Source organism: Montipora foliosa, chromosome 3 (assembly GCF_036669935.1).
Source record: "Montipora foliosa isolate CH-2021 chromosome 3, ASM3666993v2, whole genome shotgun sequence".
Lineage (NCBI taxonomy): Eukaryota > Metazoa > Cnidaria > Anthozoa > Scleractinia > Acroporidae > Montipora > Montipora foliosa.
In genome coordinates this window covers 3,196,018-3,221,017 of record NC_090871.1, presented here as the reverse complement: position 1 = coordinate 3,221,017, position 25,000 = coordinate 3,196,018, and the positions used below count along the sequence as shown (strand labels likewise).

Here is a 25,000-nt window from a genome sequence, read left to right as displayed (position 1 = left end):
ATACGAATGCTTCCCGTAGCACCGTAGGACGGGCGAGACATCTGCTTCCACTCCGAGAGGCTTTTGCATGGGTTTCTTAGATCACTGAGCTCGCGACATGAAAGTCGGAGTTCTTGAAGCCAGGACAAAACTTCACCTGGGTGAAAAGAAAACATGAAAATTTTAATCAGCCTTAGTTACTTTAAAAATAGCAACTTGAGTTGTTGGATTTATCGAACGAGGCAGGGGACTTCGTTTCTTTGTTTTAGTATCTTCCACTGACGCTTATACTTACGATGTCTACAATGAGCCTTGGGGACAAGCTGTTCAAACCATGCAATCTTTATTTTGGTATTCTGCGGAAACAAGACAGCTAGGCTAATAAAAATTGGCAGAGTTCAAAATTAAACTAAAACTGCGGGGACACATAATTTTTAGTTCACGGGTCGTGTTTGTTCGGTTTTTTACATTTATTTTTTTCCGCTAGACGGGAAACCGGATACTCCAGATACAGCCTTGCTAGACAGGATGAGCTCACAGATCCTGCAGCCGCAGTTAAGGCGTTATTACTGTTTCCGCGAGTGACACTGAAAAGGAACAGTTGGTACAGCCATAGTTCCATTTTCTACGGTACGTTTACTCTAACATTCCTTGCGTTTGGAGGAGCTACTAAACGGACTGGAATACATATGTATACCAGAACCTCAATTTTGATTTTTCATTTTCCAACATGTGTAAGCTCTTTCCAAATGAGTCTTCAAGTAATTCACTGCTTGTCCTCGTGTTATTTTACTTGTATTTTGACATCCCCCGCTTCCATTTTTCTACGATAAGAAAGGAATAGCAGCAGCTATGAACTAAGCCTGTTGGTAAGTCGAAAAGAAATTAAAATTACGCGGAAATATCTGGATTGCTCAGAAATCAACTTCGCGTGACGTTGCGTGTTCTCGGCCTGCTTCTCTCAGGAAGTCGATCTAAAAATTGAGTGATATTTTTGTCTTCGATCGATGACCGAGAGTGCAAAGTTTTTGCTAGGCAAAAGGGAAAAGTACAAATTTTGTAATCAGTTCCTCTTTTTCGGTTAGCTTACACAGCTTTAACGCGAAGTATAAAAGAGATGAGAGAACTGGCCCGAGGGCATGAATTACTTTACGATACGAGATGACCTCTATGTACAACAACCATGAACTTTTGCCTTGTGGTACAAAAGATTCTTCAATTTCCCTTGGGTCCTTGAAAACAAATATTCCATCAACCATCCATTTATTTTAAATCAGCTTCCTGCTAAAGCATCTTATCCCACCTTACAGTTCCTATGGCACGCGCACTACGGAAGAGATGTCATAAGATTTTGAGAGATTTTATCGAAGTAAACATCCGTTTGATACTATGCTTGCAGTTATTGAAAAGAAAGGACAACTGGTGTGTATCATAACAGGAAATCATACTTTTACTTGCTTTTGATCTCGTTAGCAACTTCTTGTAATTTTAAATAAGTCTAATTTTTTGAAGATGGCGGTGTGTGTAAGTGATTTCTTTAAAATAACATGTTGAACTACTCACTGTCGGGAAAATTCGTTACCAAAGCAACAGGGTGACTGATCTTTCTTGAGGAAAATGAAGAGTAAAGAAAGCTTTTGTATGTAGACTTTAGCCGAAGGTGGATACGATTCATGATAGTTTTATCTGCTGGTGTTTCTGTACATGCCGCAATAAAAATTATACATCATGTTTGCTTTATTGCTATATGCTTATTTACAATATTCCCTGATACGCAACCATGCACCATTTGCCCTTTATATATAACTAACCATTTAGGGCAACTAAATTCTGTAATTTCACTCCGTTGTCACTCCCAGTTTTTGACTGCTCAACTTCCACTTGCAAAAACTTTGAAAATCGAGAAAAATAATTCGTAGCATAAAGTTCTTAGAAAGATTTGATTTTATCCAGGGTTTTTGTCCAAAATGTGACCCAGTAGCAACGTTTATTCATAGCCGCAAGAATGAGGAAGTCTTAACGATTTGACAGACGAGCTCTTGAGTCGATTTTTTTTTTCACTGATCGAATTGCTGGCAAAACCGAGAAGGAACATTTAAATCAGCTGTCATTTAAACCCCCTGATGATTCAGGGGTACTTCTGACCAAGACACCTCGACGATGCAGTTCTCGTTTTCTTTTTGATTCCTGGTTTTGTATTCTGGAATCTACAAGCGGATAAACTACTTGCAAATGAGGTTGATGAGTTGTTGGTAACGCAAGTCCCTGATCGAAATCACTTCCCGGAAAATTCAGAGGCAAGCTACTCGCTTGCGAATGAATCGGCGGCAATTCAATAGTCCCTTCTCCTCTTTCCTTCCTTAACACTGACTCTTTGTCCTTCTTTTCGCGTTCAAATGCGTTCTTATACAAATCTACCTCTCGCGTGAGTGTTGATATTAATTCTTGGCAGTCCGAGATCTGATCCGTCAGAGCGGAAACTTTTGTCTCCGCTTTCTCCTTCTCGTTCCTTTCTTTCTGAAAATCGTTTTCGTAAATATTTAGTTGTTCAATGTACAGTTGCATGTCCGAAGATGAAGAATTGTCTTTTGCAAGCGCTTCCGCTAACCTTAATATTTCGGTCTCCAATAATGCTTTGTGTTCCTCTAGCGATATAATCTGAGCTCGTGATTCGCGCAAACTGTTCTCTAGAGCGCAAATTTTTTCCTTAAGATCCACTGCGCTATTTTCGCTGGTTTGAAGGAGGGAATTAAAACTTGTGAAAGAATCTTGTCCTCTCCCGGCAGCCTGTTGTTCCCCAAGCCTTCTCCTCAAATCATGACATTCTTCTTTCAACTTCCTCGATAATTTTCGCTCGTTCTCTAGCTCTGTGTTCAATCGTCGTTTGTCTCTTAAGAGCTCTAAGACGTAAGTATTTTTCCTCTCCAATTCATGCTCAATTCTCTTGTCCTTCTCGCCTTTATGCATCTCGACTTCTTGTTTTTTTTTTTTTATTCCCTACATGTCCACTTACGTCGCGACAGAATCTTCGCTGTGTCTGCTGTAATGAGAGTCTTTTATAGCCACTGCGGAAGCCGTTTCAGCACTGAGTTGTCACGTGACGGGAACATTGACTGATTAGCATAACATAATGTTCTGAGAAGCGATCAGTATTTACACTTATCAGAAGACCATTAATATTCTCTTTGCAATATCTTTTAAATTGACTGACTTAAAAAAGAATTAATGTCCAGAGTTCTGCGTAATATAGTAGAAGGTTTGTTGGGGTAGCTGTTATTTGAAGGCGAGCTGAAGCCCAGTTTAGATCACCACATAAAATAACTGCTACCGGTTGGAGCTTACACAGCAACGGGAAGCTTAACCTAAAAACTGACTTCCTGCTATTTATCGCTAAATTCACAATTTTATCTGCGACGCAAACCCAATTGTACGCACACATACTTCAGCGAACACACTAAATGTTTCAGTTGAAGAAATATAACGAAACGTTCTAAGGTGATTTGGTGTGCCTCAAACAATCAGGGGTACTTTCTGTTGAAACACGTATTACTAAATGTCCAGTCGTCGTTTTGAAATCGTACTCAAAACAAGGGGCACAAAGATGGCAAAAAAATTCATTGAATATAATAATTTAAGAGAGTGAAAACGAAGCAATTCTTCCCGTAATAACGTTAATTTAACTTTCTAGTAGGCTGCTAAAAGAGCACAATTTCTTAGGGGAATTCTCTGTTACGGGTTTTGGTTTTCTTGACCTGCTGCAGATAGCATACAAAATGTGAAGATACACTTCGATCTTTTTGAGTGAGCAACCAGATACAAATGAGAAAGGGAAATCAAGAGTTCTTTTAATGTGAAACGGCCAGGTCATTGCCAAATCGGATCCTTCAGATTATTTCGGGATGTGATCGATTTTCATTATTTCTTTTGTCAGTCACACTGGCGCTGCTGAATTCCACGCAAACAACCAAACAATCGAAAATAAAAAGAAGCTTTAATGGATAGTATTTTTTTGTTTGTGTAATTCAGGAAGTCCTGATGTATATTTTAAGACCTTCGTTTCCACCTGTTTCAGAGGAGTTTTTCAACCTAACCCGCATAGTTCGCGTTTCTTCGAATTTACACTGTGTAACAGAGGGACGGTCACGACAAAGCAAATCAGTGCAAGATTGCAAGATAGCCCATAGCTGTTAGTTCTTGAGAATCGAACTTATCAACTATAATACTGAGCTTTTCGTCATCACGGGTCCGGAAAAAGTCATTGGACTGTCTAAACAAAATAAAAATCGGGTTCTTCACGTCACACTCCACTGCAACCACAATAAGTATTGAGAATTTTTGTAGGCATCAATTCTTGCCAGGGATGCAGGAATTTCTCAGCAGAGGCATATATCGTTTATCCCTTCCTTCAATAATTTTTTGAAGCAGTTGCTAGTCTGCGTTTAATGTTGGAATTCGGTTTATTCAAATGAGTAGATTCAAGTATTAAATATTTACTTCTGGGAGGTTATTAGATTATGCAAGGAATGAATGCTTTTCCTTTTCTAAATTCTTAGTCCTTCGTCAAGTACAAAATAATTAGACACCCCATCTCGGTTTGAAAACCGGCTATGAAGTTCATATAACTACCTGTCAGTCCTTTGTACTCCTGCCTCTTTCTTGTTACCCAAATGTGCCCAAAGACCTCCCTTTTACTAACATTGTCTATAATTACGGAAACCGCCTGCGCACACTGAATGGAAAACAGAATTTATTTTTATACCACTGTCTATTTTAGTTATTCTTTTACTCCGACGCAAACATCAGTTGCGAATTATTGTTTGACAGCAGAACTAATTGGGTTAGTTCCGTTATTGCAATGAATATGGCTATGAGTGATGTTACAAGTCGCCATCGCTTAAAGCTTTTAAAGATCAATCATCCAGCTATGAAATTTTGCCATCTCCCCAAACTAGATTGATCGAAGAGCACACTTCGTGTCAGATGCAGTTTAGCCGCAGCGCTCGAGTAATAAACCTGAAATCCGGTCTTTGCTCTTATATGACGCATTAAAGGCTGGAGAATGTAGGAATACGTAGGCATGATGCCTTTAATTAAAATCCACCCCCCCCAAAATACTGAGAGCCTTATGTGCCCACTCATATGTAAGAGTGTAGTTCCCTGTCACGTTTTCGTTCGCTTTAGCTTGAAGTTCCTTCTTCCTCTCCAACAACAAATTCAACACACATAGCTTGCAGCCGGTCTTACTTATTCGCTCTTCGTCATGTTTCTCTTTTTTATCCTTTAAGCCAGAAAGATTACATTCTCTCAAGAAGTTGTTGACATTTCCAGATTTTGCGATGAATGACAGACTTCCAATCATGGACAACTTGGAGTGAGGTAATGCGATGAAATTTGACTATACCGATGAGTGAGAACATCAAAGACATGTTGGAACATAAAAAAAGTCAGAAGTTGTAACAGTTTGGAGTGTTGAGCTACATACAAAAATAATAATGGTTTAAAGGAGCAGTGGCGCATGCGTGACAGCATGCCAAATTTTTTGAAAAAGTTCGCCAACTTTTTCAAACTGGAGTGTGTGGGTGTGAATATCTTACACAATTAAAGCCATCCGTGGTCACTTCAGTGAGACAAATATCCTGTGGCGTTCAGAAACAAATTAACTATATATTCGTTGTCGTTCTTTGCTCCTTTTTTCTTTGATTTTGTTGTTTGGAAGGGGTTTTGATCGTATGTTACCATGACGAGTCGTGGCGGCCATCGAGCTGGAACCGGACAAATAGTGATTCATTCTCCTCAAGAAAGCAAAAGAAGAGCAGTCAAAATACCAATGCAGCATCTACAATGAAGAGAAACTTTTTAAGACGTGAATTCATGAGAAATTCGACGTATGGTGTAATCGAAGTGCAAGCTGTTTCACTATTACCAAGGATGACCAAGGATCGAAGTCCATCTTCGTATTTCATTTCTAGCGAGTCGCTTATTTAAAATGTCAAAGATCACAACATCGTCGTTAGTTGATAACACGTTTAATACTGATCTTCGCTCTAAAATGTCTATTTGAATATTTTGAAGAAAAAGCTGCATTTAGATTAGAGGAACTGGATGTACTGGCTGTGTTAATTTGTTACACGAATTATAAAACCGCAAGCGGTGAGTAAAACACGGCTGAATTTTTTCGCTGCTTATCGTCTTTCGACGTCAGAGTCGTCTCTTGGAAATAAATGCACTCTCTTTCAGCTTTGGAATGGCATGTTAATCTTGATAATATGTCTGGTTTATCGCAGAGAAAAAAATATTTATTTGTGAGTGCTTGAACCGCCGCCAGTGTTCCCGGTCACACTTCACTGAATTCAACGGTCACGCAGAAAACAAACATGGCATCATATTTGTGTTCGATTTTATTTCTTGGACTCCAGATCATCGATAATTGATAAATATGCGTTTTACTTCTATTCTAAAGCCGTATTTAGTCTTGACTTGAACAGAAAAAGCAAACAAAGTAACGTATGTTAAAATGTGTGTGTGTGTGTGAAAATACTGCGCATGCCATCGCATGACACTGCCCCTTTAAGTAACGGTCCAATGACTTTCTACCTTTGGACGTGCGTTTCACGTTAACCAACAAATGTGCTACGTGAAAACATCAAATCTGATTTCTGTGGATTCCTCTTTTACTTAGGCTCGATTACCAGCCGCTGTTTCGGGAAATAAGCCAGCGCTCACTCCCGAAATCTCGGCTGGACGCGTGAGGTAAGCCATTGTTAATTTCCGCCAATCAGAAACTCGCCTGCACAAATCCATCTGGCATAAATTATATTTTTTGGTTGCGAAGGTATTCTTTGACCCGGCCTGTTCGAGGTTTACAGTGCTTTAAGATAGGAAACATCCAAGATTGCGACAACGAAAAGTGTTCGAGAAGCTGGAGAATGGGAATTGTGTCGTTTTCTACCGCCTGAGTTCGCAAACTTCACTGATTTTCCAGTTGGCGCCAAGGTCAAAATACGGTTTTCAAATCCATTGCTATTGCAATTTTCTCCTCATACTTCGCTGATGTAAGAGCAAGTAAAATTCCTCAAGATCAATTGAAAGTACTGCTGAGTTTATTGCTAGCAAAACGAGGGGGCCGATGAAGTCGACTGATAGCTAAAGCAGCCGAAGATTTCGTTGATGATTCGCCGGTTGAATTCAAACTCACATCGATCATTTAACCACAAACTCAAGCTCGTATCATCTGGAAACTTCGCACAGACGTTTTAAGCATTGTTATGTAATTTCTGTTTTCTTAAAATCAGTGTTTTTGGGATGTCTAATGCTATTTCCCCGCAACTATTAACTTCGCATAAATTATATTTTGAATTTACGTCACAGACACAATCTATCGCCCACGCGTCCAGCCGTCTCTTCTCGGGGAGGATACCCGAACTCGAGTGAGCGGCGGAAATCGAGCCTATCTTTTACTTGAACACCGTTCTTCCCAAATTCAGGAAAGAAAGTAATTCAATAACCTGGAACAATCAAGAAAAAGTTTGAAAAGCGTGATCTCAAAATTTTAAACGACAGCTGCGGTAACATTTATTGTATTGGCGGCATTCAACCCAATCTAGATGATAAATAATTCAGGATCAAACAATCGACCATGAATCATGCGAACGCGTTTCTCACTTACAAAAAAAAAGAATTTTCAAGTTCCTGTCACTAACGCGAGTGATGGAAGTCGTTCATGGTTAGCTTGCGAACGCGGACGTATTTCAGGGGGTCGTTTCTTTCTCGTTTCTCTTCTCCGCGTTTCTCTCTGCGAGTGAGTTTTTGATGAAGTCGTTCATGGTTCGCTTGCGAACGCGGACGTATTTCCGGCGGTCGTTTTTCTCCCCCAGGGTTTTCCGGCGGTCCGCCGGAAATACGTCTACGTTCGCAAGCTATCCATGAACGACTTCCATGAAAAACCCACTCGCGTTAGTGACAGGAACTTGAAAATTCCTTTTCTCTTGTAAGTGAGAAACAAACTCTCAGATCAAACGAAAATTCGTTGCGCAGGTTGTGACCTTTGTTCGCATGGAAGAGAAGAAGCGAGAGTCTGGGAACGAGGTTTTTATGAGAAATGAGATGGTATCAGCTTCAATGGTTGCCGGGCAACGAGTGAACTACAATCTTGGACAAATTAAATGGAACATTGAGACCACCCCACTCCCCAAAATCAGTGATGGGAAAATGGCGCGTTTTGGCCTTCACGCACCTTCATCCTTGATTTGGGGGAGAGGGGGCATTTCTGTTCCATTTTATTCTGTCCAAGATTGTAGCATTTGTAAAGAAATCATGGTTCCAGGCAGTAATCTCAACTACGACCCAGATGCTCTGACCACTGAGCTGCAAGAACACCCTTTGTCCTGACAAAAGCTGGTATAAAAATCAAAACAGCACTTAGTCCACGTATGTTGCTTCTACTTGGCTTGTGTTTTAAAAATCCATTGTAATCGACCATCAAAGGGACCCGAACTCGAAAGTCTGTGATCCCTCAAGTTTCCAAGTGACGATTCTACATAGTTTTCTTTCTTTTTTAAATTAAGGACGAAATTTTCAATTATTCTCTGCGATTTCCTTGAGCACACTTAAAGAAAAAAATATTACGACTAAGTTCGTTAAATCGACGTTCACTGTATCGGACAATGTCCAAGTCATTTCATAAAACACCGGACACGAACACTTTGATATTTCATTGGTTTGTAACATTTTTACAAGCGTCAAGTCTTCTAAGGCTGGCCAGCACTAATTTGCGCGAGGGGCAAATCACTCGAAAAATAGCATACGAGATTTTTGGGATTTCGAAAATCTCAAGATTTCTTAAAGATTTCAGGATTTTTAAAGAGATTTTTTGGGTTTTTTGATATTTTCATTTGTAAAAAATCTTAAACTTTTCTCATTCTTCTGGATATCTTTCCCAATTATTTAAGGATTTTTCTGATCTTAGGGATTTTCTAATACTTTGTACGGACTTTTGCATCATGCTCAAGCATTTTTACGGAATTTGAGACCAGTGCAGATTTCCCGATAAAATACTTTTAAGCATTTATAGATATACATAAGCATAGTAAGAGTCTAAAACTTACAACCACCACAAAGCATTATAGTTACGTAATGTCAAACGTAAATTGTGCACAGTTAAAAGAAATAGATGTTGATTTTAATTAAACATACCTGATTCATCATGGGAGGCAGTGTGGCCCAGTGGTCAGGGCGCTGGCCTTGAGATCCGGGGTTCAAGACCCGTTCTGAACACTCGCTGAATTTGATCCTGGTAGTCCCTGGTTCAACTTCCCAGCTCCACTAGTAAATAGCCAACTGGTTTGCCTCCGGCCAGTTGGGATTATTAACAGTTGTTGTTGTCAGTCCCTTTCGTTGTGTTTCATTGGCCCTGAAAAGCACCTTTGGGGAGCGGTCAATAGGCCATTTCCGAGTTCATTTCTGCCTGCTCTTCAAAGCGAGTTTAAGAGCGAAGTTTTTCTTATGAAAATTAGTTTTCATTCATATGTAAAGTAGAACTAATTACCATCACAAAAACTTCGCACTTAGACTCGCTTTGAAAAGGAGGCAGACACGAACTCGGAAATGGCCTATTAAGTATGTATGTATGTATGTATTCATCGCCTAGTTCAAGGTTACGTTCGATCTCCCTTATCCAGCACTGCACATACTCAATGTGCGCCTGCAATACGTGATGAACAATCTCTCCTTTTCAATACTTCATGAAAAACCCATGAAGCATTGCAAGATTTTCTGAGATTTGAAGAATTTTTGTCCGCTTTCTTGGGATTTTTTCAAAGATTATGGAGATTTTTTTAAAATTTCTTGGTGATTTATACGATTTTTAAGATTTACAAAGATTTTCGGGATTTTTTAAAGTGTTACTATGATCAAAAAACCACTTCTTTTTTTCCTTCAGATTTTGAAAGTGTGATTGCTCAACACTTGACTGGCAAAATTTTAAGCTTTGATTTTTATCCAAAGGCTGTTTACTTTGAGCGTAAGTTTTGGATTTCACGCTCCGCCATCACTCATGTTCCAAACTGACCGATTGGACCTCAGAGGGTTGGATCTAGGGAAAGTGACGTCATTTACTCACTAGCTATTGTATATGCAAAACATGAGTTTGAAAGTCTGAAAGCCCGAAACTCCCGTGCTGCATATTGATTCAGCCGCAGACACACGCATTGCATTCTTAAACTAACTCTTTAACGTCATTTTCTCCTCGATCCAGCTCTCTCAAGATCTTAAAGTTAGTAATGGCGGAACATTAAATAGGAAAATTCCAGTTAAAATACAGGTGTCTTTTTGAAATCAAGGCTTAAAAATTCGATCAGTTACTGTTTAGTTAGCATAGTTTTGAAATCCAAAGAAAAAAAATTGTTATTTTGGTCATAGTAGCACTTTAAAGATTTGTTAGAGATTTTCTCGAGTGATTTGCCACTCGAATTTAGGATTCAAATCAAATCTTGCGGCCCGTTTCTCGAAAGTCCCGAAACTTTTCCGGCCTTTTTTGGGTGTCATAATCCCCTCTGTGTCTTAAGAACTGAGAGATTTTACGTCAACAAACTTCAGTATCATTTTCATTATCTTGAAAACATGTTTAAGAGACCATTTTACGAAACCAAGCGGTAGGCAGTCTCGTAAATGCCTTTTCGGGCGCGAAAAGTTACCGAGATGTTTGAGAAACAGGCCCCGGAGAAGAGAAGCAGCAAATTCAACCCACACGTGGCGCGCGTGGAGTTGGTGGATGGCGCGCGATCTCATCTTACTTTTATTATTGGATACTTCTTACGAGTTTTTAGTATTTTAACTATAGATTTTACGCTAAATAGGGTATTTTGTATCAGTTAACTTTATAACTTTAAAGATAGGTTTCTCTTTTAGATCAATTTTGCATTTTTTAGTAGTGAAGGATATATCATTTCGTTCTTTTAGTGATTTGAAGGTCCACATCAGCCTTAGTGGCTGCCAATTTGTAACCTGCATTACCAAATAAAATGAGAATGATGATGATGATCACTCCACTAAATAAAAATCGAAAACCAAAGGAAATATGGCAGCCCGACCCCCTGCACCCCTCACTTCCAAAAAAACAAACAAAAAAACAACAAAGACCTTTTTAACGGTATCTTGTACGCAAGTTAGACTTCTCTTTATTTCATGGCAGCCCGACCCCCGAACATGGCAGCCCGACCCCCTCCACCCCTCACTTCCAAAAAAACAAACAAAAAAACAACAAAGACCTTTTTAACGGTATCTTGTACGCAAGTTAGACTTCTCTTTATTTCTCGATACCAGTATTTCATAGTTACTATACGACTTTTTCCGCAAGTGGGTATGCTTGGTCCGCCATTACTAACTGGTGGGAGGCGAGGTGGCCTAACGGTTAGTGCGAGGCCTAACGGTTAGTGCGAGGCCTAACGGTTAGTTCGAGCCCTGGCCGGGTCATTGTGTTGTGTTCTTGAACACGACACTTTACTCTCACAGTGCCTCTCTTCACCCAGGTGTATAAATAGGTACCGGCAAATTTAATGCTGTGGGTAACCTTGCGATGGACTTGCATCCCATCCAGGGGTGAGTAGATAAGCGCCGGCCAGATGGGCCACTAGGCTCGTAGCAGAGTAGCAATAGGCTCGTATTACAAACTTTAAGATCTTGAGAGAGAGCTGGAGCAAGGAAAAAATAACGTCAAAGGCTCACTAGTTTAAGAATGCAATGCGCGTGTACGCCGCAGAATTAATGTGCAGCACGGGAGTTTTGGGCTTTGAGATTTTTAAGCTCGCGTTCGGCATATATAACAAGATAAATTCACACTCTGAAATTTTAAGCTTGAGAGTCTTTGACGTCACTTTCCCCTCGATCCAACTCTCTGACGTCCAATCGGTCAGTTTTGAACGTGAGTAATGGCGGGCCGTGAAATCCAAAACTTACAGTCAAATTAAACGGGCTTTGTATAAAAATCAAAGCACAATTTTTTTCCAGTCAGGTGTTAAGCAAAGACACTTTCAAAATCTGAAGGAAAAAAAAGAAGTGATTGTTTTTATCACAGGGACACTTTAAGAGAATATTATTTCCAGTGATGTTAAATTAGTAAAAATCACCCAAACATTTTGTAAATGTCAGATCAGACGTATTACCAATTAACTACAAAAAGGTACGTGCATAACAGGACAAAATTCTAGAAAGAGTAAAAAGAACACCTGTTCACCAATTATTGTAACTAACGCTTTTGGTACTAAGAAAAACAAGGTGATGTTTGGGGAAAAATGTAAACAATATCGATCACAACTAAGAATGGTTTTACAAGACAAATAAAACCGACTAACTCTAGACCAAGTCTCCGTCGATTATACAGTTGTTCAATCTATACAACCTTAACAAAGATAAGTTTCACGTGTATTTGAAAAATTAGCAACTAAAAGACGAGTATTACGATACTACAGCAATAAAACACTCCCTTACCAAAACGTCACTCTGTAGATTACCCTGAAAACTAAACTGTGTTATTTTGATCTTCAGTTCTCTTTTAACAACAATTTTATTTCGGTTTCTCAACCAGGAGACACAGCCTTGCTCCCGGCGCATCGCTTTCTCGTCCTCCACAGCGGACGAGACCACAGCGTGTCGTGTTTTAAGGTGACAAGGCATCAAAAAAGTTTCTTCCAAAATTACTTTCATCCCCAACCTCAAAACGACGAGGTTAAGCCTAATCGTCTCTTAAAACTTTGGGGTGGCAAACCCATTTTTCGCGGTCGTCCACTGCATTTATGGCCGGAAGTGGCGCTTTGAGTGTTAGTGAATTTAGTTTGTCCAAACTACATCATAAAATACCTAGGGTATAAAATTTCTATTAAGATCGAGATATTTTCGATTTTCTGCTTGAATTCTCTGCCTTAGTCCTCCTCGTCACTGCTGGCTAAGTGACCTTTTTCAGGCTGAGAGCTAAAAAAGTAAAAAGAAGTATTCATAACAACGGTTGCATTTTGCGTTAAAAAGGGATATTTGTGCAAGACAATACTAGTTAGCGAATGTGAAAATGATTTACACATATTTAATGCAAGGTTTTACAATTGAACCCACCAGGAACTCGGAAAAATCCGAGCCCCAGATGGGGCTAAAACACTCTCACATTCCCTCACTTAGGTGGTTGGTTGGCCACATCGTAGATATGCCTTAATAAGACTGCGCGATGCAGTTATGAGCTATGCTGTCAGTCGTTATTTGACTCCGTAGCTGCGTGACGTAGCTCGAGTCAAAGACCCACATTTCACCCTTGCCCACCACAGAGTCTCCAGTAGCTAAGTGATTAGAGCATCCAACTAGCTCATGGAGGGTCGTGGGTTCGAATCGCATCTGGGGTTCGGATTTTTCCGAGTTCCTGTGGGTTCAATTTTTAAAACTTTTCATTTAATATAAAATACTAGTTCCGAGATTTAATTAATGGCCCTACATCGTACACAAAAACCATCTATACGTGAAAAGTTTGCAAATCCAAGAGCAAGAGTTTGCAACAAATTTGAGGCAAAAGCTCGGTCGCTTAGCTGTTTGAGTAACGAACCTTTGTCGGCCTCTCAAAGAACATACTGGCGAGATAGGATTTTTTTTCATATCCGTGTACACTGTCTCGTACAGAAGAGAAGTATGTAACAACATCGGTCGTTGTCTGTGTGGACTTCATCGGGCCACTTTCAGCCATTTCATGGAATTAACAGGCGAGAGCTTCATTTGCCCGGCTACTCCTCTCAATCGTCAAACCTTGGTATAATATTTATACAGAAGTTCACTGGCGCTAAAAGCTCCTTCTTGAAAACGCTTATAGCAGCGGAAAACAAGCAAACACGACAGAAGGAACGTCAGAAATAAGCAAGGTTGCAAGTTTTTTCGTTTAAAACTAGCACATATTCTTCGTTCCATGCGAGTATTCATGTTTTTCTACTCCTAAGCATTCAGTCAGGTACTTTAGCCCCCGTCCTCACGTATCTCAATATTTTTGAATCCGCAACTTTTTCTCTGCGGATACAAAATTTTCATGTCCACACGTATCCGGATTCGTTCTTAGGGATGGCGCAGTGATGAGAGCACTCACCTCACACCAATGTGGCCCGGGTTCATTCCAAGACTCTGCGTCATATGTGGGTTGTGTTTGTTGGTTCTATACTCTGCACCGAGAGGTTTTCTCTGGGTACTCCGGTTTTCCCCTGTCCTCAAAAACCAAAATTTGATTTGCGCTGATTTGTTAATTTCAATTTACAGTGTCCCCAATTAGTGCTCCAGCGCTAGAAGATTAGACACTTAAATAGTTCCTTCCTTCCTTCTAGTATCCCGGACTCTTCTGCGACTATTGTAAACAGAGCATGCGTCATCAGGCGTGCGACGACAAGACAAGACTGAATCTGAGTTAGTACCGTCATCGGATTATAAAATATCATGCAGGATTCGACCGTTCACACGATTCCAAATTCTATGCGGATTCAAAACTATCCACTCTGGAAAGTGGATTCAAAAAGGTTGTGGATTCGCATGTCGCATGCAGGATTCACCGGGAGGCGAATCCGCAAAGAAAAAGTTGCGAATTAAAAAATATCCGAGTACGAGTGGACCCGGGGTGAGGGGGGTACTCCCTTATAAGGGCTTAATGGAGACGTGCGGTCAGCCAGGGTATGTTTTTCGGGATTTCTGTCTTGAACAGGGTATCGAATTTATCATTTTTTGTCCTAATCAGGGTATCGATTTATCAATTTTTGTCTTAAACTGGGTTAAATGTCTTAAACAGGGTATCAAAAATCGGAATTCTATCTTAAACAGGGTAGGAAAATCAGCGATATTTGTCTTAAACAGGGTCAGGGTATGAGGGGCCGCGCCGCACCTCCCCCCCCCGGGGGGGGGGGGGGGCCTTGATGCCCACAAACAAAAGTTGGCATTCCACTGAATACAGAAGGTTGTGTCCTCGGGCTGTTGTTGTCCATATACATCAGTCACTTACTTGTATATGCTTTCTTCGTCTTCAGATTCGTTTAGCATGGAAAAGGTCGACTGATCGCGGAAGTATGATTCTGAAATAAAGCGAACGATGAAATTAATTCTATGCGAGTCTGGGTGGGCGGAACTTCCCAGTGGCGATAATCTATCTTGCAGGATTCCCTTAATTGCTATCAAAATCTGAACTTTTTGGTAACAGTTTCAAAAATTTGCTGCCCTAACCGCACCCCTTTTCGAATGAATTTGAAAAGGAATAGTTGAGAAAAAGTGTTTTGAGGAAACCAACTCACCATAAAGGGCGTTCTTCGAAGGAGAGTACACGAAAGCCATGGTGTACAAATAAAAGTTGAGTAATCCATAAAATGTAAGAAATTCTGCAGGTATCCACCATTAAAGAAAATATGCAAGCTTTAAAACAATGATACGAAATATTAAACAAAACGCACACATGGAAACACGTGAGCCCAACAAACTGACCAAGTCACTCCCAACTGAGTGGCTTCATAGCTCAGTTGGCAGAGCATTGCACCGACATTGCAGAGGTCATGGGTTTTAATATCGTTGAAGTCGCCTGAATTTTTCAAGTGTCCAAAAGAAAGAAGGAACAATTACCCGCGACCCTTTAAGAATTACTGTTTGGGAGGTCAGCGTTCATAATTAAAATCTTAAAAAAGTGTTGGATCTGCCCTAAAAAAAGTATAAATAGGCCTTAGGGAGAGGCTGTAAATGAACGCCAGCCTCTCCCGAAGGCCTACTTGCCTTTTATTGTGCCCCTTAGGGATCAAAACATGCCTTAAAAAAGCTGTTTTAATCATTCATCTCGTCATTTTACTCTAATGAAGGCAAACAGAACGTTGCCGAAAATGTAGTTTTTATACTACTTTAGGTCAGATCCAACATTTTTTCAAGATTTTAGTAGCTAAGAATATGGTAGGAGGCGCGGTGCTCTCGATTCCGTATCGAGTGGTCCGGGTTCGGGTCCTGGGGCCCGTTTCTCGAAAGTCCCGAAAACTTTTCGGGCCCGAAATTGTCAACTGCTTGTTTTGGAAAGCAAATCTTTTAATATGTTTTCAAGGTAAAAAAAAGAAAATAACTATGAAGTTTGACGAATTAAATGCTCTCCGTTCTTGAGCTACAAAGGGAATTGTGACACCCGAAAATGGCCCGAAAAGTTTCGGGACTTTTGTTGTGTTCTTGGACAAGACACTCCACCCAGGTGTATAAATGTGTACCGGCCAACTTAATTAACCCTGCGATCCAAGGGGGGATAGAAATACTCCTAGTCGCTTCATGCTACAGTAACTGGAGATAAGCGCCGGCCTGATGGGTCATCTAGGCTCGTAGCAGACTTATGGTGGATAAAATCCCGTTTTATCTTGTAAAAGGATATAGTTGTCATAGTGAGTTTCCAGTTCTGCCACGAAGTTTTCCTGTAGCACACCTGTTCCAAATCTAAGTCCAGTTATGATTACACTGAAAAATTAAATGAAAAGAACACTGAATTTCAGAAAAAAGGCCAAGTGTTTCGACCCACGGTTAGTGTTAAACCGGGTAAGTAGCGAAACAACCTTTACTGTGACAAAGGAATACAGGTCGTTTCGCCCCTGAATCTATCTGCCCCACAGTATTCAGATGACCCTTACATGATACCAACCCTACCCGTAACTTTTCATCACTAAAATCAGTGCTTAGACCTAATCGTAGAGATGAATGGTTAAACACAATAATAAGTAGGGAAGATCGACTCTGGGTCGGAACGACCGGTTACCTGATAAAGTTAACAAATTGATGTCATAACATTGTCAAAGTAGCTGTGGATCCACGAGGCGATTACCGAGTGGATCCGCAGACTACTTTGACTATTTTAAGAAGAAATTCATTGTCAATAACCGGACAGACGCATGAAAAACTGACACCTGTTCGTTTTTTACAACAACAAAAGGGCAGAGGGGTCAAAATTACGCCAAAACACGAGAAGAACGCGAGACAAAAATACGATAAACTTCAATATTTTATTCAATCTGAAGCGAGCAATATCACGTCAATAACGCATAACTTATTAATTTATGTGTCTGTCCGCTTATTGACAATAAAAATCAGCCAATGAGCGCGCGAGAATTTTGCAGTCATTGTAAAAAAAACCTTTCGAGCGTTAGCTCTTCGTCATAACTTTTCCCGTCGCTGTAACGAATGGACTACGCTCGAAACGTCAGCTCGCAAATCTTTATTGCGGTGTATAACTTACCTTCGTCAACTCATTTGAAAAAGCCGAATTTTCGTGTTTGACTACCCACCAATCTCGTTCCCAAAGCCTCCGTTACCCTTGTCCAGCAGAACGGGTGCGGGAGGCTCTGGAATAATCTAAAACCGGACCCAGAAAACTCTGGTTCCGGTTGAATAATTGCGCGTGCGTGACAGGATGCGGTCAGAAATCACCAAAAACGTCTAGAGTTCACCCTTGCCATGAAAGCGCTTACTTTTGAGTCGCGTGACAGCACACATGAGTATAAACACATCTCCTAATACACTTCTAACGTTTAAACTGCGGATAATCAAAAATAACGAGACTCATTTCAATCAAAACAGATTTCAGTATCTGGTGTTACGCAAGTGACAATTCGTAAATTCAAATTGCTGTATTTCAAAAACAAAACGTTACGGAACTGGCAAGTTGTAAAAAGATTTATTTCTGGATTATCTTCAACCACGTAAAGATAAAAATCCAGAAGAAATCAAGATTTTGAGTTTAGACTTCGAAAAAAGCATGAAATGAAACCGTTTTTCAACAGCCAGTCAAACATGGCCTCTTTTTGGATTGGTTTAACCTGAGTCACTCTCTCTTTCCTGACCGCTGGTCAAGGGAACGATGACTCTAGGAACGAGATTGACTACTCACTGACAAAGCACCTCACCCGTTCACGCTTATCTTGCCAGTCAAAAGTGCTTGACTAATTAGGAAAAGCAAGTGTTGATCTTTGTTATGAGCAGTAAAGTGGAGTACCCGAAATACCTCGGAGAAGAGAGGCGAACCAATGTCCAACATATGACACCAAGTTCACGAATGAAACAAAGTGGAGGGCGAGTACTTTAACCACTACTCTAAATCTGCTTCTCTGAAAACTTATACCTCATTCACACCAACTAGACATGTTTGAATAATCTGGGTTTAACAAAAAAGAACTCAAGGCGCTGTGACACTGTGAAATGTTTCCTGCAACTTGTCTCACTATGTTTTGGCGACACTGTGGAGGGACAAGTGGCACGAAAACTTTCACAGTGTAATAGGGCCTCCAGTCAAATACGAAATGTGGGACTGGCTTTTATATACGATTCAGGTGAGCTTTAATTCATATGTTTATCAGTACTAAATTTGAAGTCGATAAAAATCAGTAGACATGATTTAACATGAAGACAATAGCCCACTTTTGATAGTCAAGTCATGGAGTTACCTCAACAAGACGATCCTGTTAACCTGGCAACTAAGTTTGGGGATTTCTTTTACAAGAAAATCGCACTTTTTAAGGCTGAAATTGATAATCTCTCTGTCAGTCTTCCTGATGTTCATATTTATCTGCCTCAAGTGAAATTAGAGCACTTTTCCTCGATCTCAGAAGATTACCTGCAAATCAGCTACCGCTTCTTGCCAACTGGATCTCATTCCTACATGGCTTATTAAGCTCTGATGTGATGAACTAGCCCCAGTCTTTTCCAAAATGGTAAACCTTTCTCTCAGTGAAGGAAATGTACCTAATCATTGGAAAACAGCACTGGTTCTCCCTCTTTGAAAGAAACCTGTACTCGATCTGATATTTAAGAATTTCAGACCCGTCAGTAATTTGCCGTTTGTAGTCAAGCTAACTGAAAAGGCTATGATTTCTCAGTTATATATGCACTGTGCTGTTAAAGGAAACCTCCACTAAAACAACAATACAACTTTAAAATATTAAACATAATGTTCAAAATCAAAATTGTTCAAACGTTTTCTAATGGAATCGTTCGTATCCGAAATAAATGAATTTCAAAAACGCTTGTTTTGGTTTTCATATTTCCTGGGCTCCGCCATCTTGAATAATTGTGACGTGTTATGGTTGCTCTTTTGTATTTGCACAAAGAGCTTTTGTTTTAAAAATATAAGGGGGCAACCATGATACGTCACAATTATTCAAGATGGCGGCGCCCCGGAAATTTGAAAACCAAAACAAGCGTTTTTAACATTTATTTATTTCGGATACAAACGCTCCCATTGGAAACGTTTCGAACAATTTTGATTGTGAACATTATGATAACTATTTTAAAGATATATTCCTGTTTTAGTGGAGATTCCCTTTAAGGCTCCTCTTCCAGAAAATCAGTCATCGTATCGAGAACATCATTCCACGTTGGAGAATCTGCAGTCAAACCCGTTAAGGTGGCGCACAACCTTGGAACATGGTTTGATTCTCATATATCAATAAACTCTCACATTGGGAAAGTGTGTAGGAAAGCTTTCCGCAGCCTTTACAACATCCCGCAGATCAGGAAATTCCTTTCGGAAGAAATAACGAAGAGTTTGCTGCATTCTTTCGTCGCCTCACATATCCATTATTGTAACTCACTGCTCTATGGTCTTCCATAGTATCAATATGACCGTTTACAAAGGGTTCTCAATGCAGCGGTGCGTGTGGTCTGCTTGGTCCCTACATTCGACCATATCACTCCCGTCCTGAGAAGGCTACACTGGCTTCCAGCCTACTTCCAGGTCTTTACCGGGTGATATTTAAGATACTGATTGCTCCTGGTGTATAAGGCCCTGCATGTAAAAGAACCATCCTACATCTCGGGCCTTTTAAAAGCCAAGCCTGTCGGTCGGTATAGCTTACGCTCTGACAGAATTTGCTAGTGGTTCCCAGGACATTGTTTAAAACCTTCGGTGATAGAGCCTTTGCCAAAGCAGGACCCTCCCTGTGGAGACTTTCAAAACCCAGCTGAAGACTTTCCTTTTCAGGAAAGCATTTGGCAGTTAACCTTTTTTAGCACAGGTTTGAGATTGGACAAATTTTCATTTTGGTTTTTCTTTTTTGTAAATTATAGAATTGATATGATTATTAATAGCGATTTAGAATATTTGCAGTTTTAGAGCTTTACAAATGTTTTTTTTAATATTAAAATTCAGTCCTAAACAAAAGAGATCATCTCGAGGCCCAGAGATGATGTCTTCTGTTTCGGACTGAATTTTAATATATCGAAATCGGTCTATTTGAAACCATGTTTTACTAAACAGCTATTAAACGTGTTTAAGCTTTGGTGTGAATGAGGCATTGTAGACACTGGTATAATGTAAGTTCTGCTTTCACCAAAATGTTTCTTTTGAGCCATGCTTCTTGCTCACCTTATTGTCAAAACGATAAGCATCAGACCCGTCAGAAACTTGAGCCGTATGTCTGTTGAGGAATAATACAAGACAATTTCAAAATGTTAAGTCAGAGATGCCAGGAGTCATCTTAGAGAATTGCGTAATTATATACATGTATATCGATGACTCTGCAAAACTAGTATAGTTTTACCAAGCGTAAAATGCCATCGTTTGAAGGGTGAATACCACTATCTACTGCCTTAGCTATATTCAGTACGTAATGAACTACTCTCCAAGGGTCAATCTACAACACTTTGTGGGGACTTGACCAGACTGCTTTAGTATGGTGCAAATGGCAGCCGTGCAGTTTACAATCTTAACTGAATAACAAACAGTTTACATAGAATGATCGAGAGACCACCTTAACGAGGACTACCTCCCTACTCTTCTAAAACAGTGTGTGGGAACTATAATCCTACGATATATTTATCGTCCTTATCCGAGAATTGCAGATGTCATTAGAAAGGCAGCTGTTTAAAGACCCTGAGTATTATTGGTCCAGCCAGAGTTGTGATCCCACGACCTCCCACACAGTAGTAGTCCGAAGCTCAACCAAGTGACCCAACCGGTTGGCGATGTAACAGAAGAGTATTTTAAAAATGGCTTCTCTCTCACAAGAAGTCATTTTTCTTGCAGAACTGAACCAAAGCAACGCAAGAAAAATATTTTAGGTCTACACACTAATGTTCACCATCCCTGCGAAAACAACTGTACTCTACCATTGAAGCTTGTAATTTCACAACTGTTCAGGGTGGTCTGAAGGTACAGCCAAAATGAAAGATTTCTCGTTATCTTTTACAGTTTCATTAGCCTTTCGAGATCCACATGGTCAGCAGAGTTGTCAGGTCAGTGCATGTGCCATGATTCCCGTGCTTGTGTGCTGTAGGGCGTGACTGTACAGTCGTAGCTGTTTTCACCAGTGTCTTGTGTGCTGCATGGGAGAGTATGGCTGAATTGCAAGGATTTCCCAGCCAATTGGAAGCAGTCTCCATCTAGATGTCTCAGGCACCCAACCCCCACTGGCAATGGACTTGTTAACTGGTCAATTTAACAAAGACAGTTATCATCATGCAAAAACATACAAGTTCATTTACCAAAATAGGGCATGGCTCTGAGCTCGCTGTACGCTCTGAACAACAAGTAAACCAGATACACCAGATATATTGCACCAATCGTAAAGAAAAACACCTTCAAACCCTAAAAACAAATAAAGATAAACAGCATATCAAAGCTAAAATTATGCTTGGACTGAAAAGGAAAAATATGTCACTGGTACACAGGTATCAGATGCTTGACTATCTTGAACTTAAAATGCTGAAACTACGTTCACTAAGTAACTCAGCAATGGTGTATCCAATAAACTCTTACCATGAAATGGCCAATGTCAATTTTATACTGATAAGTAGGGTCCTGTAGCTCATTGTATCTGAAAGCCAAATATAACACACTTATTATTCTGGCTCCCCAGCTCCTGAGATTTCAGGTTCTCTTTTCCAACAATTACATTCCAATCAAAACTGTGTCAAAATCAGAGATGAAACAGAGATAGTAAGAGCCACTATCAAGATCAAAATGATTAAGCCTTCCATTATCATTTTATAACTGTTTTTCAGAAGACGGGTTTTCAAAACCCTTTCAAAACCGTTAACCCTGTTCACTGCTTGTTTGTTCAGCCTTGCATTTTGCCACTGTGTGTTGATTTTGGGGCAGATTTTTGCAACAGTGCTTTTTCTTTGAATCACAAGTTTTTGATTCTCTAAACTTTCTCTTACGCAGCATTTTTAACCAACATCCTTCAATCATCGACAACAAATAAAGACTGAAGGGAAAAAACATGCTTTTAAAATAATATTACCACACTGCTTATATGGTCCACTTGTTTTTGTTGTATGCTGATATCTTCCCAGCACAATTATTGGAACCTTTTCTGGGACCCCCGAGTGACTCGTTTTTTGTGGAATGTTTCTGAAGCAGTTCAAAAACTGTTTAAAAACACAAGACGATAAACACTGCTGCTCATTTTTTAATCATTAATCGACATTTCTCACATGCGATGTCAGATGTAATTTTTGCCACATTTTATAATCACAGCTTTATCATGGTGAAATTGATCATCACCAATGAGAAATTATGCACCTTAAGAACATCATACAATCTGTTTCTTTAAAAACTTACTGCTGCCAGGATGACAAAGTAAACGCAGCAACCCACAAAAGACCAACAATTAGAAGCTTTGGAAGATAAAAACTCAATTTCCTCTCACTCTGCCAAAGTAAACAAAACCAGTTTTGAAAACACGTTTTTTCATGCATTTACGCATGTGTTGTGATCAACAACAACAACAACAACAAAAGATGATGATTGTGAGAGGAACATACCTGTCTGATGCCATGAAAAGCACACAACCAAAAGAGTAACAATGCACAGAGGAATGAGGCTTGGAAAACAGAATCAAACATACTCGGCACCCAACTATTCACAAGAAAGTTGAGAGGGAACAGGGGATCTGTAAATGCAAACAATAAAACATTAGTGACTACTACCATAAAGGTCCATTTATAAGCAGATTAGCTGCACCTTTTTTCTCAAAATTCAAATTAAAATTGGGGTGCGGCTCATCTACGGAAACATCCAAGATTGGACTTTTCTAAGGCCTAATTAATATTCATAATGTCCCTGAATAAACATAGAACAAACTGAAAGCACGTTGCTGTTGATCATTGCCTTTTCCATGAGTGGTGCCTCCTTAAAGATAGACCTAACAGTTCGTGTCTTGAAGCATTCAATTGCGATTCTTGTTCTCCAAGAGTTCTCTCAGGAGATTAATTTTCACTTTACTCGAACAACTGAACACCAACCTACAGGGAATCGCCATTCCTCCCCAAAGCTGTTTGCTATGACCCCTGAGGTCAATCACTTTGACACATATCTTTCTGCCACGTGTGAGAAAATACCAAATAAAGATATTTGCAAGTACTCGTGAGGCAAATGGTGGACCGTTTCATTGCCCAGACATGTCTTCACATTTCAAAGCTTTGAAATGTGGAATAAAGTTTGAATCGCCTTCGAATTTCAAATTCATGGAGCGTTTCAAAGTAAACTCACATGATAAAGGTATGACAAGTGAAATTTTGCTATCTGAAGACTTAATTGCAATGAAAGCTCATAACAACCACCGTGTACATGTTAGTGTTTTGAGACTGTACTTGTTTGTTTACTAACTTTAAGGAGAACTTCATTGGAACTTCAAAGTATGTCTCTTTTTTATTTTTTCAACATTCGAGCCTCCAAATTGGGGGTGCGGCTTCTACATGGACTTTTACGGTACTACTAACTACAATGTACTAATACTACTACAGTAACTACTAATGAGAATAATAAAAATAATAATAATGATAATAATAATAAAAAAGGTAATAGGATACAACATAAAATCCAGTAATTATCATTAGCAATGTTTATGGTAACTGCAACTTCTTAATATAGGTTTTTAATGTCTCTAAAAAGGAACCAGGTAAGTGCAACTTGCACACCTTAAGACATCTACAGTTAAGTACCCATGAGCGACACTTACAACAGTACAAGAACTTGTTTCACTGTCACTTTTATGCTTAAATTAGGACTGCTGATTATGGGATGATTATGATCATTAAGTACTGCAAATCATCACTATGGTGATGATGGTCCCTGTAACTTTAAATAAGACCAGCTGATGAACTTTGAAGGTATGCTTGGGTCATTTCCAATCTGCCTATAGTTCTCTCTCTGTCCAAATCAAAGAGCCTTCTTTTATTAATTATTTTCATCACTTGAAGTCACCTTATAGATAGACCTAATCGGCTAACTCAATGTTGTACCCAATTCAAATCTCCCGGGACTAAGATTCTTTGTGTATTGTATTTGCATGATAATATAGCATTCATATTTAAATGATATGGAAATACCTGGAACAACATTGAGTTAGCCGATTAGGTCTATTTTACTTGCCTCACAGATAAGAGATACTTCATTCATGTAACAAAATAAAAATTTAATGCAAAGCTTAGACTCACCATTGTACAGCAACAACAGTGGCAAAAGGAGTGACATCCACCTTGTTCAAGAAACAAAAAGATGTTCCTTCTTTTACTTTTATAAAATTATCATGATACATGATCAACAATAAAACTTGTAATTTCTAGAAAGATTCAGACAGATTTAAAGAGCCTCCCCGATTGAAAGGTGCTTTAAATAAAAATGCTTAAAGGGGCTAGGTCACGCTATTTTAGGTAATTTTGTTTAATTTTGTTAATTATGAGCTCTAAACATCAAATTGGCAGAAGAAGAGTCTTTCACTTGCAAAATCACGACCACATAACAACTGAGAATGATTTTCCAGCTGTGTAAATGACATTTTGATATAGACTGATAAAAATTTGAAAAAAGGTGGGCCGACGTTTTTCAAATTTACTCAAATTCAATCCATTTCAATCCTCTCCACTTTTGTCCACCCATGTCCCTTCTTGGCTACCCTGTGTTTTGTTAGAGTTCTTCTAAAGTTTTGGACAGTTATTTTGATATTTTAGTTAAATCTACATGACCATTCGATCAGTGCTGAGATTTCCTAAAATTGCGTGACCTAGCCCCTTT

General features: G+C 39.5%; 3 protein-coding genes across 4 annotated transcripts in view; 1 reads left to right on the top strand and 2 right to left on the bottom strand.

Moving 5' to 3' along the window:
* LOC137996481 (uncharacterized) overlaps positions 1-1,410 on the top strand; it is a 7,630-nt gene extending 6,220 nt beyond the window's left edge. Inside the window, exons 2-3 of one of the 2 annotated variants that reach the window (XM_068841921.1) lie at positions 467-609; positions 1,290-1,410. The gene's annotated coding sequence lies outside the window, so the exon portion shown is untranslated. Of the gene's footprint in view, positions 1-466; positions 1,253-1,289 lie in introns of those variants that run through there. The other variant, XM_068841920.1, reaches the window with a different exon arrangement.
* Positions 1,411-1,696: 286 nt separating this feature from the next.
* On the bottom strand, positions 1,697-3,016 carry LOC137996480 (protein Hook homolog 3-like). The gene has a single exon (XM_068841919.1). The coding sequence runs from the start codon at positions 2,944-2,946 to the stop codon at positions 2,080-2,082; it is 867 nt and encodes a 288-aa protein (XP_068698020.1). The 5' UTR covers positions 2,947-3,016; the 3' UTR covers positions 1,697-2,079.
* Positions 3,017-11,244: 8,228 nt separating this feature from the next.
* Positions 11,245-25,000, bottom strand: part of LOC137996477 (transmembrane protein 181-like) — a 22,233-nt gene continuing 8,477 nt past the window's right edge. The window contains exons 9-18 of the mRNA XM_068841917.1: positions 24,424-24,464; positions 22,750-22,877; positions 22,547-22,635; positions 21,740-21,797; positions 21,466-21,568; positions 20,348-20,399; positions 16,370-16,452; positions 15,270-15,359; positions 14,984-15,053; positions 11,245-12,942 (exon numbers count right to left, since the gene is read on the bottom strand). Coding sequence (XP_068698018.1) covers positions 12,894-12,942; positions 14,984-15,053; positions 15,270-15,359; positions 16,370-16,452; positions 20,348-20,399; positions 21,466-21,568; positions 21,740-21,797; positions 22,547-22,635; positions 22,750-22,877; positions 24,424-24,464 — 763 coding nt within the window. The 3' untranslated portion in view covers positions 11,245-12,893. The remainder of the gene's footprint in view (positions 12,943-14,983; positions 15,054-15,269; positions 15,360-16,369; positions 16,453-20,347; positions 20,400-21,465; positions 21,569-21,739; positions 21,798-22,546; positions 22,636-22,749; positions 22,878-24,423; positions 24,465-25,000) is intronic.

Coding starts and splice junctions, on each gene's coding strand:
- LOC137996480 (XM_068841919.1), bottom strand. CDS start 2,946: ATGCATAAAGGCGAGAAGGACAAGAGAATTGAGCATGAATTGGAGAGG.